The sequence below is a fragment of the Silurus meridionalis genome, chromosome 1 (genome assembly GCF_014805685.1).
Source record: "Silurus meridionalis isolate SWU-2019-XX chromosome 1, ASM1480568v1, whole genome shotgun sequence".
Lineage (NCBI taxonomy): Eukaryota > Metazoa > Chordata > Actinopteri > Siluriformes > Siluridae > Silurus > Silurus meridionalis.
In genome coordinates, this window is record NC_060884.1 from 8,175,474 (window position 1) to 8,196,451 (window position 20,978).

The 20,978-nt window shown below is 36.7% G+C and overlaps 1 protein-coding gene across 1 annotated transcript; it reads left to right on the forward strand.

Annotated features, from left to right (window-relative positions):
• Positions 1-4,471: 4,471 nt before the first annotated feature.
• Positions 4,472-13,619, forward strand: fam210b (family with sequence similarity 210 member B). Its single transcript, XM_046856264.1, has 3 exons — positions 4,472-5,202; positions 8,717-8,889; positions 11,898-13,619. Exons 1-3 carry the CDS (start codon positions 4,786-4,788, stop codon positions 12,112-12,114), a joined length of 807 nt encoding a protein of 268 aa, XP_046712220.1. The 5' UTR covers positions 4,472-4,785; the 3' UTR covers positions 12,115-13,619.
• Positions 13,620-20,978: the final 7,359 nt, after the last annotated feature.

Genomic DNA, 20,978 nt, shown 5'->3' on the forward strand with positions numbered 1-20,978 from the left:
CTTTACACACCTGGATTGAGGAAACTTCTTCTGTTTTTCATGGTTGGACGATGACCATTGGTATAAAGCCACTTTCAGTTTTCTCCAAAGATGTTCAATAGAGTTCAAGTCAAGGCTCTTCCTGGGCCACTCTAGGACATTCACAGATTTGTCCCTAGCAACTATTTTGTCTTGGCTGTGTTGCGTTGTGGATCAGGTTTTTTAATGAGGATATCTCTATATTTTAATTTGTGCAGCTTTTCCTCAACCCTGACCAGTTGCCCAGTTCCTGCTGTGAAAAAACACCACCACAACACAATGCTGCCACCATCAAAATTCACTGTTGAGATGGTTTTGGGCAGCTGATTAGCTCTGCCTGATTTCATCTAGACATAACGGTTAAAATGGAGGTCACACTGTTTAATTTTGGTTTCATCATACCCGAGAATCTTGTTCCACAGCCTGACAGTCCTTTAGTTGACTGGTGACAAACTCTATGCGAGCTTGCATGGGTTCTGCACCAAGGAGAGGCTTCTATCGAGCCACTGTGATATAAAGCCCGGATCAGTCGAGGGCTGCAGTAGCAGTTGTCCTTCTGGAACTTTGTTCCATCTCCACACAGAATCTCTAGATCTTAGTCAGAGTGACCACCGAATTCTTGGTTACCTTTCTTACTAAGGCCCTTCACCCCGATTACTCAGTTTGGCCATGCGACTAGCTTTTAAAAGAGTCCTGGTTGTGCTATACTTCTTTCATTTGAGAATTATGGAGGCCACTGTGCTCTTGGGAATCTTCAGTGCAGCAGATATTTTTATTTGTAGCCTTCCCCAGATCTGTGCCTTGCAACAATCCTGTCTCAAACCCTGCAGGCAGTTTATTTGACCTTATGGCTTGATTTTTTGCTCTTATATGTATTTTTAGCTGTGAGGCCTTTTATTATAGAAACACCTTAGCAAGAGAATTGGAAGGCATCTGAGCTCATTTTTAAGTGTTGTTGCAAAGGGTCTGAATACATAGAAACATGCAATATTTCAGTTTTTATTAAAAATAATTTACACAAATTTCTAGAATTATGTTTCCACTTTGTCATAATGGGGTACTGAATGTAGATTAATGAGAAAAAGAAATGCATTTAATGATGATAGAATACAGCTGCAAATTCGGTGAACAGGTGTCTCATATACAGAGGGAGCTCCTAATCTCAGCTCTGTCTCTTGCCTGTATGAAACACACCTGGGATCCAGAAATCTTGCTGATTGAAATAGGGGATCAAATACTTATTTTACTATTAACTTTTTATGTTTTTTTCTACATGTATTTGTTGTTATTCTGTCTCTCAGTGTTCAAATAAAACTACCAATAAAATTATAGACTGATCATTTGTCAGTGGCTAAATGTACAAAATCACCAGGGGATCAAATAATTGTTTTCCCTCACTGTAGTGTTGAAATTCAAACCAGACCAGGACTTCACTCACAATCTGACCAAATTCAATTATAAAACAACAAATAGATAATTGAATTGCCTATTGGAAATATATCACAAAATTACAAAAGAAAATAGAACTTATCTGGAGCTGAAGAGAGAGAGAAAGCTGAAGTGTTTGAGTGGGCATACAAATGTTTTACACCATCTTAACGTTGTCATTTTTGTCATAATTTGTAAGACTTTGTTGTTGATTTATTTATTTTTAATAATTTTTGTATCATGTTTATTTCATAGCTAATGCTTCTGCAATTCTGTACGTATCTGAATTTTAAAGAGAGAGAGCGGGAAACAGTGAAGCTGAACAGAAAACCACAAACACCCGACTCTATCTCACAATGAGTTCTTTCACAATATTTTCCTGGAATATCCAATGCATCTACTCCACAACCATAGTAACCATGTCATGTCATGTCATGAACAACAAATTACATTGGAACTTGGAATAAAGGAATAAAAGAATGAGAATGAAAGAAAATTTATCCCTGATGAGCAGCCTGGGGCAACTGTGGCAAGGAAAATCTCCCTTAGATGTTATGAGGAAGAAACTGTGTGAGAAACAAGATTTAAAAGGGGAACCCATCCTTATTTGGATGATATCTGCTCCAGGGTGGTAAGTAACTCCATTTCGTACCAAGCCATAATGCACACCCCTATTGTTGATTAATTACTGTTAAAAGCACACCCTCAAGAGTTTTATTCCTAACATGCTGTTGGTCTTACAGCATAAGATGCATTGGTGGTATTGTATGTAAACAGTCATGCTATTTTCAGAGAGAGAGAGAGAGAGAGAGAGAGAGAGAGAGAGAGAGAGAGAGAGAGAGAGAGAGAGAGACTACTGTAAGTACTTGGTTCTTAACACAAAAATAGCTTTATGGAAAAAAATAATTGGTTTCATCACACACACACACACACACACACACACACACACACACACACACACACACATATATATATATATATATATATATATATATATATATATATATATATATATATATATATATATATATATATATACAGTGAGGAAAATAAGTATTTGAACCCCCTGCTATTTTGCAAGTTCTCCCACTTAGAAATCATGGAGGGGTCTGAAATTGTCATCGTAGGTGCATGTCCACTGTAAGAGACATCATCTAAAAAAAAAATCCAGAAATCACAATGTATGATTTTTAAACTATTTATTTGTATGATACAGCTGCAAATAAGTATTTGAACACCTGGTTATCAGTTAGAATTCTGACCCTCAAAGACCTGTTAGTCTGCTTTTAAAATGTCCACCTCCACTACATTTATTATCCTAAATTAGATGCACCTGTTTGAGGTCGTTAGCTGCATAAAGACACCTGTCCACTCCATACAATCAGTAAGAATCCAACTACTAACATGGCCAAGACTAAAGAGCTGTCCAAAGACACTAGAGACAAAATTGTACACCTCCACAAGGCTGGAAAGGGCTACGGGGAAATAGCCAAGCAGCTTGGTGAAAAAAGGTCCACTGTTGGAGCAATCATTAGAAAATGGAAGAAGCTAAACATGACTGTCAATCTTCCTCGTGGGGTCTCAATGATCCTAAGGAAGGTGAGAAATCAGCCCAGAACTACACGGGAGGAGCTGGTCAATGACCTGAAAAGAGCTGGGACCACCGTTTCCAAGGTTACTGTTGGTAATACACTAAGACGTCATGGTTTGAAATCATGCATGGCACGGAAGGTTCCCCTGCTTAAACCAGCACATGTCCAGGCACGTCTTAAGTTTGCCAATGACCATTTGGATGATTCAGAGGAGTCATGGGAGAAAGTCATGTGGTCAGATGAGACCAAAATAGAACTTTTGGGTCATAATTCCACTAAAAGTGTTTGGAGGAAGAAGAATGATGAGTACATCCCAAGAACACCATCCCTACTGTGAAGCATTGGGGTGGTAGCATCATGCTTTGGGGGTGTTTTTCTGCACATGGGACAGGGCGACTGCACTGTATTAAGGAGAGGATGACCGGGGCCATGTATTGCGAGATTTTGGGAAACAACCTCCTTCCCTCAGTTGGAGCATTGAAGATGGGTCGAGGATGGGTCTTCCAACATGACAATGACCCAAAGCACACAGCCAGGATAACCAAGGAGTGGCTCTGTAAGAAGCATATCAAGGTTCTGGCATGGCCTAGCCAGTCTCCAGACCTAAACCCAATAGAGAATCTTTGGAGGGAGCTCAAACTCCATGTTTCTCAGTGACAGGCCAGAAACCTGACTGATCTAGAGAAGATCTGTGTGGAGGAGTGGGCCAAAATCCCTCCTGCAGTGTGTGCAAACCTGGTGAAAAACTACAGGAAACGTTTGACCTCTGTAATTGCAAACAAAGGCTACTGTACCAAATATTATATATATATATATATATATATATATATATATATATATATATATATATATATATATATATACGTTCATGCATTAATAATGTAAATCCGATCTCTGTGTATACAATGTTTATTCTTCTGAATACTTCTGTGTGTGTGTGTGTGTGTGTGTGTGTGTGTGTGTGTGTGTGTGTGTATATATATATATATATATATATATATATATATATATATATATATATATATATATATATATATATGCATTATTATATATGCATTATTATATATGCATTATGCATTATATATATATATATATATATATATATATATATATATATATATATATATATATATATATATATATATATATATATACGTCGCGAAATTTATTCGGATATTTCTAATATTCATACAGCGGACAGGTCCATTAACCCCTCTTCCAGATGTTAATTCGATTAAACGTCACATAGATGTAGACCCTTTATTTTTACCTGAATCGTTTCATTGCGCTCCCGCAATTCTGCCATTATTTTAAACACAGAGGACTCAGGAGAGTCTTATTATTGTTGTTTGTAATCTGGATTGTAAAATTGGTATCACCCATTCTTTGAACCCCGCCCCCCCTCCTCCTCCACCGCCGCCGAACAAACAGCTAAGACCCTCCTACTGTTGAGAGAACGCGCAGGTCAGGGGGCGCGCGCAGCGGCAGCATTGCTCGGGTGTCACGCTGTGTCCTTTCTGTCGTGTTGCTCTCTTCTTGGTTAGGTTTGTTTTCTTATAAATTATTATCTCTACTATTTATTTTGATAGCCGCGCTCGCGTCCCCACCCCGTGGAATGAGCTTGAAGATACGCTGTTTATGTATTTATGTTTTTTTTTTTTAACATGGTCGGTAGTTTTTAATCTCCGCCTGGAATAGTCGTCTTACAAAGATCTGGTCAGTCGCCATAAGGCGTCAGGAAGGCACAATGTTTCTATGCCGATCGAGGTTTGTGGTTGCTTCATTATTTAGTTATAATAAGTTCGCTGGTTCGGTGCAGGTTGCAACATACATGACACAGGACGCCATCCGCGCCTTGCATAAGTCAAGAATGATTTCCTGCTCTAAAGTACCTGCCAGAGGCACAAACAGTGTCAGGGTTTTACATTTGATCAGTGGACCGCGACAATCTCCTATAAGCAACACATGTGAATATGTGTCTCATGCTTTTCCGGCCTGCAATTCGCTTTCAAGACTCAGTTCACCGAAAAGCCCCTTTTGTATTGGTACTGAAACCTGTATCCTTCAATCCTCCACGATCAAACTTCTAAGTGCTTTATTTAGCGCCAAGGAACTGGAACAAGCCGACGGGACGAAGAGAGACCGAGCCACAGATGATCAGAAGGTACGTTGTTTGTCACCAAGTGTAAATGATTTGTTGCCCACCTGGCATTAAGTAACACAGATGGACACATTTGATATTTTTGCCTGCTTTATACATTTTGTTAGTACGTTGGCATGCATTTTTCAGCTGGTGAAACCGAATCCAAGCTTTGTTGGAATGGGAGATAAGGACTACACCCAGTCTGTGTTCATGCTGATATAGAGATCAAAATACTGGGAACGACTTCTTCTTCTCCCCAAACATATATTGAATTGGTTTATTATCTTTATTACACATTATTTTTTCCATATCAGTTTTCTCATTTCTAAATGTTATACATTATAATTTTTATTATAAGTATTATTACTACTAAAGATCATTATCAACAGCTCAAAGCATTTTACAATGTTAAACAAAAAAAGAAACAGTATATGACAAGGCAGACAATGATAATTTATACAAATTATATAATTAATTGTCGCAGGAAAAAAAATACATATTAGAAAATCTTCAAAATTAAGATGAGTAAAAGTTACCCAAATGATAATTATTAGTTAGTTTTTTAAAAGCAATGCAAGATCAGCCTCACAATTATGTAAAGTATATATATTTTCAGAAAAATTAATGATGGTTTCACTAATCTCTGTTCCATATTCCACATATTCCACACCTGTCCATCACCACTGCAAACAGGAAAGGGCTCAGAGCCGATCCCTGATGCATTTTATTTGTAGTTTTAAGTACCTTATAACTACAAATAAAATGCATCAGGGATCGGCTCTGAGCCCTTTCCTGTTTGCAGTGGTGATGGACAGGTTGACGGACGAGGTCAGACAGGAGTTTCCATGGATTATGATGTTTGCGGATGATATTGTGATTTGTGGTGAGAGTAGGGAGCAGGTTGAGAAGAGCCTGTAGAGGTGGAGGTACGTGCTGGAGAGAAGAGGAATGAAAGTCAGTAGGAGTAAGACAGAGTACATGTGTGTGTGATGTGGATGTGGTGAAGGAAGACATGGAGGTAGTTGGTTTAAAAGAGGCAGATGTAGAGGACAGAAGTATGGAGACTGATGATCTGTTTTGGCGACCCCCTAATGGCAGCATCCGAAAGTTCTACAGGAAGGTAAAAACGCCATTGGCATGAAGCTAAAACCTGTCTAACGTGTTAATCTCCTTGCTCCTGCATTGTGGCTGTACGATCTATTTGTAGATTGTTTATGTTATATAAGAAGAAACAAAAAGAACATGGACTAGTTTCTTGCCATCTTGTAATCAGATACAGAGTCTTACTGTTATAGACTTTATTTGATAGAATGCAGTTTTAATAATGGTTTAGTCCGTCAAAAATTACTCAGACAATTGTCTGTAGGTCCAGAATTCCAAGCCTGCTACAAGTCTTTTTTTCTCTCTTTTTTGTTTTACTTACATTTATCAGTATTACTGTTCTGTCTACATTTAGTACAAAAAAAGTTTTATTCGTTCAGCCAACAATGCTGAATGCAACAATAAAAACAAACGGTTGATAAATTTCTGAAGAAACAAGTCACAGATGTTAAACAATAAAAAAAAATGACTCGCTAAGTAGAAAATTATTAGTTGGCTACTGGTCATTAAGTCACACAGATAGTTATATTTGGTTTCTTTTCCAGCTTTATTAATTATGTTTGGTTGAACTGTTACCGGATGCTTTGTTGGTGTGGGAGATAAGGACAACACCCACTTTGTATTTGTGCTGATATAGATTTACCAAAGATTGGGAACACTTGCTTCCCCAGATAGCAAACATATGTTTAATTTTTTTTTTCAAAAGGAAAATGTTTATTCATTTTTATTATTTATAAATGGTATACAATTATTAATTATTATTATTTTTGTACAGGCCAAAGTGTTTGTCAAGTCAAGAGTCGAGAAGCTTTTATTGTCATTTTAACTTTGTATATAGCTGACTCAGCACATGTTGAAATGAGTCAACGTTTCTTTAGAACTTTGGTGTTACATAAAACAACTTAGTGCTACATCACACAACATAGGGCTACATAACATAACACAAAGCTAAGGACTAAAATAAGTTGTGCTAACCATACAAAGTGCATCGTGTGCACCCTAGTGCAAACAGTGCAAGACAGAAGTGTGCCAGGCAATACAAGACTGACCAGTCTACCTAATGTATATGTTATACAGCACAAAGTGCAAAAAAGTAACCTGTCAACAAGCGTGTAAGTCAGCCAGGAATCACACTTTATAAATGCTCACTAGACGGAACGGATAACAACTTAAAGCATCTGTTACACTGGTTACAGTGTTCACTTTGATAATGTTTGCAATGCACTGTCAGTTTTATTATTTTTATTCTGCTGGTGAGTCAGCAATGTGAACACATACTATACTGCACAATCACATCACACCCTCACTGTATCTGTACTCGGCATATCTGTGTTTCCCCCACACACACACAGACACACATACTTGTATACTTCTTTTTGTACTGTATATCTTCATATTTATTCTCCTGTTGTCTTGCATCTACAATGTAACTTGCAATTAGAATAGTTTTTTTTTTTTGTCCCCCTGTAATACATAAATTAAAATACTGGGTATACAGGGATGAATGAATACAGGGATCTGGTGTTAGAAATACACTTACTGTGTACTTGCTTAGGAACACGTGCACAACTGCACATTCCTGCCATTATCTTATCAGCCAATCACGTGGTAGCAGTGCAAAAAAAAAAAAGAAATCATGCAGCTACAGGTCAAGAGTTTCTGTTTATGCTCACATCAAACATCAAAATAAGGAAAATGTGTTTTGTCACATTGGTGCATGCATGTTTGTACCAGAGGGGATGGTTAAAGTATCCTGAGAATTTCACACACAAGTTTTGGAAATTGACTCAGAATGGTTTTGAATGCAACAACGTGTAACAAGAGACAGTTCTGTGGGTGATAACATACAGATGAAAGGTCAGAGGTAAATGGCCAGGTATTTCATACCATCCCAGGGCTTAATTATTAGGAATAAACTAATAAGGGATATATGCACTAAACATATACATGTAAACTTAATAACCTTCCACAAAGCAGCTTTTTTGAGATAATATCCATTGTTCAAAGCTCTGTACCAATAAAACCTTTGGAAAAAAAAAAATTAATTGAAAAGTAGACAAAAAATCCCTGGGTAGTTTTCCATTCTTCTGTTTTTCTATTTTGTTGAATCAATACTCATGATATCCTATAATTCTTGGTTGACAGCAGTAGCACATAGTTGTATATGTTATATTTGTATAAGTTTATTCATTATGTTGTAAAGTAGGACATTTTGATTATGACCCAATTACTTGAACTTTGCTGCCATCTGCCGATCAGTTGTAAACAACTATTTTACTGGGTGTTTTATTTTAATTTATTTTATTTTATTCATTTATTTTTTAACTAAAACTGAGTAAGTTTGAGCATAGGCTTATTCCTGTCTGATGAAATTCACATGGAAACATCTGCACTAGTTTGCTTCATTCAATTGTTATTTTCTGTCTCTTATTAGGTAATGCTATCTAATAGACCTCAAGGAGGATGTGAAAAGCCTGAGCCTGAGAAAAACCAAAATAAAACAGATAAGCTGAAGAAAGTTTTTAAGGAATATGGTGCTGTTGGCGTTTTGTTTCACATTGGGATATCTCTGATTTCTCTTGGGATTTTCTACATTGTTGTGTCTAGGTAAGTTAACACTGCATCTGTGTTTTTGTTATAATACAAGTATATCAAGTATAATACATGATCAGCACAATACATGATCAGCAGAAATAAAAGAAAATGTATTTTAATATACTTTCAATTATTTGCAAGTTTATTCATTTGTTTATGTCTTTAGTTCTATATTCTATTTATTTATACATTTTCTCCTCCAGTATACTTATAAAGAACCCAAAACTACATAAAAAAAAAAATGTTTTGGGGGAGTTCAGCATGAATATGTATCAGGTGTTGTCAGAGTATGATTTATTTTGTTGTTGTTATAGTAGCATCTGGCAAGGGAAGGAAAATACACTCACCGGCCACTTTATTAGGTACACCTTACTAGTACCGGGTTGGACCCTCTTTTGCCTTCAGAACTGCCTTAATCCTTTGTGGCATAGATTCAACAAGGTACTGGAAACATTCCTCAAAAAGTTTGGTCCATATTGACATGATAGCATCACGCAGTTGCTGCAGATTTGTCGGCTGCACATCCAGGATGCGAATCTCCCGTTCCACCACATCCCAAAGGTGCTCTATTGGGTTGAGATCTGGTGACTGTGGAGGCCATTTGAGTACAGTGAACTCATTGTCATGTTCAAAGAACCAGTCTGAGATCATTTGCGCTTTATAAAATGGCACGTTATTCTGCTGGAAGTAGCCATCAGAAGATGGGTACACTGTGGTCATGAAGGGATGGACATGGTCAGCAACAATGCTCAGGTAGGCTGTGGCATTGACACGATGCTCAATTGGTACTAATGGGCCCAAAGTGTGCCAAGAAAATATTCCCCACACCATTACACCACCACCACCAGCCTGAACCGTTGATACAAGGCAGGATGGATCCATGCTTTCATGTTGTTGACCCCAAATTCTGACCCTACCATCCGAATGTCACAGCAGAAATCGAGACTCATTAGACCAGGCAACGTTTTTCCAATCTTTTATTGTCCAATTTTGGTGAGCCTGTGCGAATTGTAGCCTCAGTTTCCTGTTCTTAGCTGTCAGGAGTGACACCCGGTTTGATTTTCTGCTGCTGTAGCCCATCCGCCTCAAGGTTTGACGTGTTGTGCGTTCAGAGATGCTCTTCTGCCTTCCTCGGTTGTAACAAGTGGTAATTTGGGTTACTGTTGCCTTTCTATTAGCTCGAACCAGTCTGGCCATTCTCCTCTGACCTCTGGCATTAACAAGGCATTTGTGCCCACAGAACTGCCGCTCACTGGATATTTTTTTCTTTTTCGGACCGTTTTCTGTAAACCCTAGAGATGGTTGTGCGTGAAAATCCCAGTAGATCAGCAGTTTCTGAAATACTCAGAGCAGCCCGTCTGGCATCAACAACCATGCCACGTTCAAAGTCACTTAAATCACCTTCCTTCCCCATTCTGACGCTCGGTTTGAACTGCAGCAGATCGTCTTGACCATGTCTACATGCCTAAATGCTATGAGTTGCTGCCATGTGATTGGCTGATTAGAAATTTGCGTTAACGAGCAGTTGGACAGGTGTACCTAATAAAGTGGCCGGTGAGTGCATGTTAAGCAGCAAATGTACAGTCAGTTTTTGAAGTTGATGTGTTGGAAGCTTGAAAAATGGACAAGAATACGACTTTGACACTGACAAGGACCAAATTGTGATGACTGGATGACCAGGTCAGAGCATCTACAAAAAATGGCAGGTCTTTGGGGTGTCCCCATTTGCAGTGGTTTGTTCCAACCAAGAGTGGCACAAGGAAGGACAACCAGTGAACCAGCATCAGGTTCATGGATGTCCAAGGCTTATTTTTACACATAGAAAGTGAAGGCTAGCCTGTATGTAGAACTGAAACGTGTCCTTGAGTAACTTGAGTACTTTAAAAAAACAAAAAATCAAGGCAAATTATTTGCCTTGATGCTTCGTTTAGTCCATTTAACAACACATGGAGTGCAGTGTTTCCCCGTGGACCATTAGTACTGACGCACCAAACGCTAAACTCTGGAGCGCTATGGACAGAACACAGAAAACGCTGCAGAATGGAAAAATGGAGGAGCGGGGAGAAAACGGTGAGGGGCCAGGAGAAGATTCATATGGAAGCCTGTTTCCGCCACATTCTCGCAATTCCGATTTTTTGTTTTTTTTTTGTTTTTTGTTTTGCTAATTGGGCAGGCTCACCCACTCTGTAGTGCCAGAAAGCTTTACACATTGGAAATTGCATGGTATCAAACTATTTTTATATATATATATATATATATATATATATATATATATATATATATATATATATATATATATATATATATATAATTTTTTTTTTTTATACATTTTTGTATGTAATATGGGAATTAACTGCACTAAATGGGTTTAGTTTTCACAGATATTCTTGTATGGAATTTTAGCAATAAAATTTTAAGAGACCCATCTTATATTCTCTGGTATATTTAGTATTGCTCTTCAATTAAGAAAAAGTACTTCTTATCCTATTACTCGATTAATCGTTGGAGTAATCGGTAGAATACTCGATGACTAAAATAATTTATAGCTACAGACCTACCTGTATGGTTTGATCCTTCTGAAGAGTTGTAGCACAAATTGCTGAAAAGGTTCATTCTGCCTACGATTGCAAGGTGTCGGAACACACAGTCCCCTTAATAACCACATGCGGAATAGAAGATGGTGGCCTGGTCTGATGGTCATAAATGCTGTGTGTAAAAATGAGGATGGGCTGGTTGGTCTGTAAAAAACTGTAAACAAATTTCTCCGCTAATGGAAGACAGTGTTTAATCAAGATTAAAACAATATCTTATTTGATATTTTAATTGTCATTAGCTGCTATAATTAGCTGTATGTAGTTTCATATCACTCAGTAGTAAACATGCTATAAGAATACCAAACATGATATAAGCTCCTTTTCAAATAAACAAAAAAAAGATTCTAGTATGTGTGAAAGTGATTATATTCTCTTACATTGCTTTGAAACAATGCTTTAACATGCTTTAATGCTTGTGCTCCTCAGTGGGATTAATATGACCGATGTCCTTTGCAAGCTGGGCTTCAGTGAATCTTTTGTTCAGTCGAAGATGGCTGCTGGCACTAGCACATTTGTGCTAGCTTACGCTATTCACAAACTCTTCGCTCCATTTCGGATCAGCATCACTCTCGTGTCTGTACCACTTATAGTACGATATCTTCGGAAAACAGGACTCTTCAAATCCTCACCACCTCGAATGTGAACAAAGCTGAGTTTTTTTTTGTGGCGGACAGAATGTTACATGTTACAGAACTATATTTTTGGTATTTTAGTTTGTTTGGATGGTATGTTTATTTTTTGATATAAACAGTGGAATCAGGTCTAAAATGGCTCCAGAGAGGTACATAGAGGAATGACCGAACAGTCACTTGTAAGTGTAAAATTGATGGGTGTTATCATTTTATGAATAGCTGATTAAAATAGCTCCTCTCTGTTGTATGCATAGTACAGCACATAAGAGCTGGTATCAGAAAGTTTTGAGACTTTCTGTTAACAAGGAAGTACTTTATATATCTATGTTTTTACACTATCACATACAGTGCTCCCCGCATTCCTGCTGCTTCTGGAATGTGTCCTGGAAGTCTTCCAATTGCACAGCTTCCGTTCTACACAGGATGATGTATTTTTGGCACAATGACTTAGGAAGATCTGTGCTGCCTGTGGCTGTGCCTTCAGCCTTGTGCTGCCATATGCAGTTGTGTTACAAAACTAATCTCAAAACTTTCTGATACCACCTCATACGGCTTGGCAACACAGGACTAGCCATATCCCACCTCAACTTCATACATTTCAAAATTAAAATAAAAGTTAATAATAGCTGGTGTTTGATTTTTAAACGCACTTTGTTTTGCTGTGAGACATCATACACAGCTTTCACGCATGAGTTAAACTTTAATATTTAGCAAAAAATTATTTCAGATAAAGAGAAGCAGATGCTCACACCCACACACAACAATCCTATGGTTACAACAGAGTTTCTTAACCTCCAACACCAGAGGAAATTATCGATGTTATCTGATGCCAAGTACAACCTGTTCAGGGAATTCCTTTTTGTATAGGGTCACAAAGTACAGGACAGTAAGAAAATTAAGAAATTCACACAACACAAAACAAGTCTTACCAGTCCTGCTCTGTTTAAATATTTGACCACTGCTAAGTTGGTTGTAGTTTCTAAAATATTTACTAAGCCTCAATTTAACCACCAAATAAACAAAATGAAGCACTTAGTGGAAATTAATTAATCAAAGTGGTAAAAGCAGCACACAAAGCATTGCAATATGCTCCTTGGTGTGGAAATAGATACAAAATAGAGGAATGCATTTGGTAAATACATTTTTGATTAGAACGGGCAATTGATCTCCAGACTGCTGCTTCATGCTGAAAAGGCTAGAGTAACTTGGATAAACACCCTGTACAATTTTGATGAGCAGAAACGCTTTTTAGAAGGCACTAATGCCATAATTTTTAGTGTATAGCCTAGAACAGAATCTGTTTGGGTCAGAAAAGACCAGTAAGCTTAGGCTATATTGAGCACAGTGTTACCACTAGTAGACAACAGAAGATTGAAAAAAAAATGTTACTCTGAAATCCATCCAATGTGTCAGTCCAGGTTTGTGGAAGTGGTGTAATGGTATAAGTTATTTCTTACCACACATTTTTTTTTTTTTCTATCACTTGAATGAATAAAAATGTGAATGGCATAAGAACTATACTGCACATGAAGTGATTTTACTAAAATTTATAATTTGTCTAAAATTGATGTTACATGGTTACCATTGAAAAACATTGTGTTTTTAAGGTTTAGCTATATAATAACCATTTGTATAGACTATTTGCAAAAAATTAAATAATTAATTAAACTTTATTATTATTAATACTATTATTATTAATTAATCCACCGCAGGTTTGTGATACTATGCAGTTTTTCAGGAATTAACAAGTACAGTTTTGATGATGATTTTACTTATGTTGAATCATTTCAGGATAGCCCTGATTACAAATGTTGAATTTTTTTGTATATTTAAAAGTAATTTTTTTTGTTGTTTTATTTACATTTGTAATGCTTGTATGCTTTTATGTTTGTGTGGATGTCAAACAAGAACCAGTGTTTCAAATTAAATATTTTGTTATGAAATGAATATATAAATTATATAATCTATTATTATGTTATAATTTTTGTACCATAAATAAAATGGTTCAGAATTTTTTTTCCTCCTCAGTGAAAAGTATATATGACTAATTTTCATGATATGGACCCCAGTGGGGAACAAAACTTATTAATAGCTGCTGCTGTCAGGCTAGATCTGTCAAAATAGCTCTTCTTTACTGCACAAATTAAATTTTTCCAGATGTACATAAATACCTTACAAGTACCTCAGATCATCTCTCCTGTATAGGAGAGGGGTGAGACCCACTCTTTTGGCTATGTTCAGGTGAAGAACCCTATGCCTATTGCTTCCATTTAATTATTATCTTTTCTTTGTGAATCAGCAAGACATGTTTTTTCTCAGGATATGTTTCTGAGATTTAAAAAACAAAAGAAAAAAAACCCTCCCGCACCATTGATATGTGACTTCTAGTTAAACATGCTTAAGCAAGTAGGACCTTTTGCACATTTTCATTCTTCAAGGATAGAGCACTGTACCACAATGGGTATCCAAATAAATAGACAGACTGTTTTTTATACAAAATTAAATGGTTAAACTTTGTTTAGCTGGGTTTATGAACACAAAGGAAATTATTATTCCAGATTTCTCCCTTGTGATTATAGGAAACAGGTTTGATATGTATGAAATTGTTAAGTAACATCTATCATGTATCATACAGTGACATAAAGAAGTGAATAAAAATAAGAATTTAAATAAATATAATTGTGGGTGTAATGTGATAGTGTGATAGTGATAGTCTCATCTATAGGAAACAACAGTCAGTATGTTTTAATTAAATATGGACTCTAAAAATATACACAAGTTTACAGTAATTTTATGAAAAGAATTGCGCATGAATATTGTCTTGCTTAAAGCCTACAGCCTAAAACAGAACACCTTGGTTCCAACTAAATACACAGTTTTGGTGGTAAAAGAGGTGAAAATAAAGATATTACTTAAACATCAGGTACAGCCTTAAATATTACATATAAAATATTATATATAAAATGAAACAGAATTGCCAAAGAAATCATCAGCATGTGATGACAAACTTTGTGAGTTCTGTGAAGAAAACCCCCAAAACCACATTTAGTGATAACCAACAACCTCTACAGGAAATGGGTGAAAGTATCAGTACTTCAAATAGTAAATAGTAAATGGCATTGTGCCACCTGTCATGTTCATTTATTATCTTGCAAATATATGAAACAAAACAAAGGAAAAAAAAAATTATTTCCTTAGCATACTGGTGATTAGCATAAACAATAACAATCATAGTAGAGTCAAGTCAAGAAGCTTTTATTGTAATTTTAACCATCAACCAAGCTGAAACAATACACAGTGAAATAAGACAATGTTTCTCCAGAACCCTGCTGCTACATAAAACAACATAGAGCTACATTACACAACATAGAAAACACAGACCTAAGGACTAAAATAAGTTGTCCTAGCCACATAAAGTGCATCATGTGCAACCTGGTGCAAACAGTGCAAGACAAAAGACAAAAACACATAATAGTGCTGACCATTAAACCGAGTGTATAATGTTATACAATACAATGCGCAAAAAAATCTATAAACAAATGTACAAAACAGCAAGAGAAGCAACCGAGAGGCCTGCAAAACAATATGTAAACAGTTATGATTATAATATAATATGGGTGGTCCTGAAGACATAGATGTGTATGAATTGAAATGAGTATTAAGTGTGTTTGAGTTTAGGTTGTAACAGTTTAGTAACACACAGTTGAGTTAGTGTGTGTGAGTTTCAGTTCAGTTCTGTGTTGAGGAGCCTGATGGCTAATGGGATGAAGAATGTGTGAGGGGTGTGTGGGGTCGTCCACAATGCTGTTGGATTTGTGGCTTCAATGTGAGGTGTAAATGTCCATGATGGAGGGGGAGAGAGACTCCAATGATCTTTTCGGCTGTTCTCACTATCCCTCTGCAGGGTCTTGCAATCTGAGACGGTGCAGTTCTTAAACCAGGCAGTGATGCAGCTGCTCAGGATGCTCTCAATGGTCCCTGTAGAACATGGACAGGAAGTAGAAATACTGCTGGGTTTTCATGCTGATGGATCTGGTGTTGAGTGACCAGGTGAATATCTCTGCCGCATAAACAACAAGGAATTGGGTGCTCTTGACAATCTCCATGGAGGATCCATCGATGTTTAGTGGAAAATGGTCGCTCTGTTCTCTCCTAAAGTCAACAATCATCTCTTTGGTTTTGTCATCGTTCAGAGACCAGTTGTAGGCTCTTTACCAGGCTGTTACTCGTTACACCTCCACTCTGTATATTCTGACTTGTTGTTCTTGCTAATGATACCAACCACGGTTGTGTCATCTGCAAACTTTATGTGGTTGGAAGTGTGCGTTGCTACATAGTCGTGAGTCAGCAAACTGAACAGCAGTGGGCTGAGCACACAGCCCTGAAGGGCCCCAGTGCTTAGTATGGTGGTGCTGGAGATGCTAATCCAGTTCTCGACTGTCTCCCAGTTAGGAAGTCCAGGATCCAGTTCCAGAGAGAGGTGTTCAGGCCTATGCATGACACCCTGTTATATCCAAAGTCCACACACAAGAACTAATTAACAATAGGAACCACAAGGCTGCATACAACAAACAAACATGAAAAGTTTTATGTTTGATAGTAAAAGTAAGAACAACTCCTTTGCAAAATGTAATGAGAACTTACAGTATTGTCAGTCAGTATATCAGTGTCAATATATCAGTGTTATGAATGTGGAGCTGCTTTATTTTGTCTTGTTTAGACACAGCAATGTAATTTCATTATTCAATTTTTTATCCTTTTTATTCTTTTTATTTATGAAACAGTCGTAACAAAAATTTCACTGCATGTAAAAACGTATGGTTATAAATGTCGGTACTGTTTTCATGAAATTGTTGCATCACATCAGTTCATGGTCCTAAAGATGCCTAATAAGTCACAGTGTGCAAAGTCATTGCTCATATCCTGCCTCATATCCTGTTTTGCAGATTTGCTTTAAGATTAATTAGTCCTTTACTGGCAAACCTTTTAAAGAATTCCAAACTTTACCCCATAGTGATACTTTGGTGCATTGGTAATGCATGGCTTAAATTTAGTCGGTCATTTAGAAGAAATCTGTGGCAGTAATTTGTTTAAGGTTAAAGTGTTTGAGAATGCTGGTCAGAGAGACAATATAAGCTAAACCTAGGGTCAGCTACCCAGCTGGGGGTACATCCTGCCATGAAATAGAAGGCATCTCTTCCATTTGTTTTCTGGTCTTGACACACTTCAAAAAGGTCTCAGGTGAATTAAAGGAATTTTTTTTCTTTATCATCAGAGCAATGCTTTTACTATTCAGATGCTTTATTTAACCCTCTTGCATCATATGTCCATGATGCTGTCCATTGTCTCTGTAGGTTCACAGAGGTATACAGATCAATTCTATTTTTTTTGCATATTGTAAATTTGTCTTATGTATAATGCATAATAAAAATGAATAAATATAATTAATAAATAAATCTGTTACTTTCTCTGAATACACATTAGTTTTTCTGTAAAAAATAATGGTTTATTCAATTGTGTGACTTGTGCAATATACATTGTGATATTTTGCAGCCGCCCTCATCCAGTCTGACTTATAGAAGTGCTTTGCAGTCTCTATAAATAAATATATCTTGATACTGCTTAATTAGGTCACAGGATACAAATGCTAACAGTCTAAATATTTTGTTGGAAGGAATATATTTAAATGTTTCTGGAAAAGTAAAAACGTGGCTGCTATTAGGAAGTTCATTCGACCACCTAAATGTTAAGGCCAGTCAAGCAGTGTTAGGGGATCAGAGGAAACATGATGTGGTTGGGGTGTGTTAAGTTGCTTGAGTTGCTTTGATATCGGTTATTTCTGCATTTCAACATTGTAGGCAAGTAAAGTGTTTGATATATATGGAGGCAGTAACAGTAAACCAGTTGATACAGTGTGTAAAAATGGTCTCTTATTATTGTCTCTAGTACAAATCTTTATGCAAACTGCTAAACTGCTAAAACCGATTTCTACAAATTTCCCAAACCTGGAGATTTCTAAAAATTGTGCCACTATTTATGATGAGAAGATTGAAAACATCTGCCAGACTTTCATCCCTGCATCAACATCTATGTTATACACTTAGGATTTCCATTTGCTTTCATTGACAAATTTTTTCCTATCTAGCAGCAGAAAAGATCTTGCAAATTATCTTGTACTCCAGATCAAAATCCTGATTATTTAATCCATTCCCTTCCAACAATCATCCTGAACATCTCACAGGACATCCTCCACTTAATCACCACTTCAATCAGTGTCTTTATGACATCTGGTCAAGTACCAACATTCAAAAGAGAAAGGATAGTTCCCACCTTTTTGGATCACTCAAACTTTTGTTGTACAAATGTAACCCAGAACAGATTTTTTTTAAGATCCAAGATCCTAACCATTTTCTCCTAGATGACAGTGATGCATGGAATTCAAAGAATGATACGCAGAAATAGGACCGGAAGAGGAGTAAAGTACCATCTCCGAAACAACAGCAAATCCGTACCAATACCGCTGGCAGTTTCTCACAGAGTGTAGAAGAAAAGCATAAGCGAAGCAGCACCCAGTGTAACTGAGTTCTCTAAGGATATACAGATTTTAGCTAGTGCCAGGTGCCAGAAAGTTAAAACAAATAATGGGATATATATTTTTATAGCAGACTGGATGTATAGCTCACCTACCACCAATTATATATATTGACACAAAAGTGGAGGGTAGATGAGCGATGGTAGTTTGCAGTTTTGTGGTCTGATTTTTGAGTGATTAGGTGGTACATCTACATTAAGAACAAGATTTCAAGCTGAACATTGCCCCAGCAACACTGCATTTGCTTGTCTGCCTTTTTCCCAGTGTCCATTTCTTCTCCAAATAAGTGATATAATAGATAGATTTACCCTCTTTCAGATTATCATTTCTCATTCAGATATAGACATAGCTATTGTTTTCATCTGTTTTATTGTTTAAAATGCATTGGAATTTTCTTTTAAGTTGGTGCTATATCTTTCAAATTTACAATAAACAAATGTCCATTTACAAACTAGTATTGTGCACCCTACTGAGTTTAGCTTAATCAGACTTACAGGTCCTGAGAAAAAGTTAGCTGAACATGTCTTAGCACCACCCTCTATGCATGGCCACACTTTAAACTTAAAGAAGTGGTTACCTCTGTTGTTAATATGGTGATGCTAAACAAAGATCATGGGGTCAATTTCCAGCACCACCAGGATGACATTGCTGGTCCCCTGAGCAAGGCTTTAAAGTGCACTGGATAATGGCACCTGCCAAAATCTGAATTTTGAAGTTATTAAGAACAACAACAAATAAAAGATCCTCCCAATAACAAAGTATAAGTTCCAGAACCCTAACAAATATTAATCCACATTTTTAATATTTGCACACACATAGACAACCACCATGCTTGCATGCTTTTACAGATTAGCAACCATAATGACCTTAGCAATGATCTTTTAAGGTCATACCAGTCATTTATCCTCTTAGTATCTGGGTTGGTGATCAGGAATGTCATACTATGATTGGTCAAACAAGTTAAGCAAATTTTAAGGGACCAATAATAACAATGATAACACACATAGATGCCCATCTCATGCTTTTTTGTAGTGAACACATTTACAAGAGTGTTCAAAAGTCAGCTATTTTCTGAATGTATAGTTTTGGTACATTTTCTTACCCAAATGTATTGAATAGAAAAATAAACTGACAATTTTCAGCAGCTAAAAAGAGACCATCAGACAGTCAATCATCTGTGGTCAAATGATCAAATCAAATGGTTGAGAAGATACTCATTTCTTAGGTATGGGGAAAAAATCAACATTGTTTTAATATTTATTTTTCTCCATCAAAGTTCTACTTTCATGTTTCATTCTGCAGTAGCAGCCAGCAGCAAAGTATTTTTCTTTATTGCTGTATTAAAGTACATTTATACCTGCATTTTAACTGACCGTTTTAACTCTTTCCACAAGCCATCAGGCTTCTCAACACAAAGAACTGAACAGAACTCACACACACTCACTTACACACACACACACACACACACACACACACACACACACACTGTGTGTTACTGTTACTGAACTGTACAACCTGGACTAAACACAATCATCACTCATCTCGATCCACTCCACCACCATTTATATATTTATTATTATTTATACTCGCACCTTGTATTCAGTATAATGTTTACATGCTGTTTTTGCACCTTTTATACTGCAGTATAATGTTTACATGCGGTCTTTGCACCTCCTTGCTGCTGTTTTTTTGCACTACATTGCTCTGTTCTGTTTGTACTTTCTCCTGGGTATAGTTTTTACATTTCTCCTCACACAGTACTGTATATTTAAGTATACAGTAGGTTTACTAGTCGGTGCTATACTTGGTCTTTGTCTTTTGTCTTGTCTTGTGTTGTCTGTCTGCACTCTGTCTGTCTGTACTGTTCTTTTGTTTGCACTGTTTGCACCAGGCTGCACTCGATGCACTTTATGTTGTTTTGTTGTTTAGTGTAGCACCAGGGTTCGGAGGAACGTTGTTTCGTTTTTACTGTGTACTGTGTACCACTGTGTATAGTAAAAATGACAATAAAAGCCACTTGACTTGACTTGACTTGACTTGAATATTCAGATAATATTCAGAAAATATTTAGATTCTCCCAACACATTTTTGAGGGTATAATTTATTTGTATTCCTGTAACAATAGATGATTCTTCCTTTAAAAGGAACTGATATGCGCACTGATAAATTGCGCGAATTAATTGTAGTTCTAATAGATCAGCACATTTACTATTGATACTTACATTTTATACATTTTAATGCAAAAACTTTTGTATTTTACTCTAGTAGAAACAGGACTGTGGT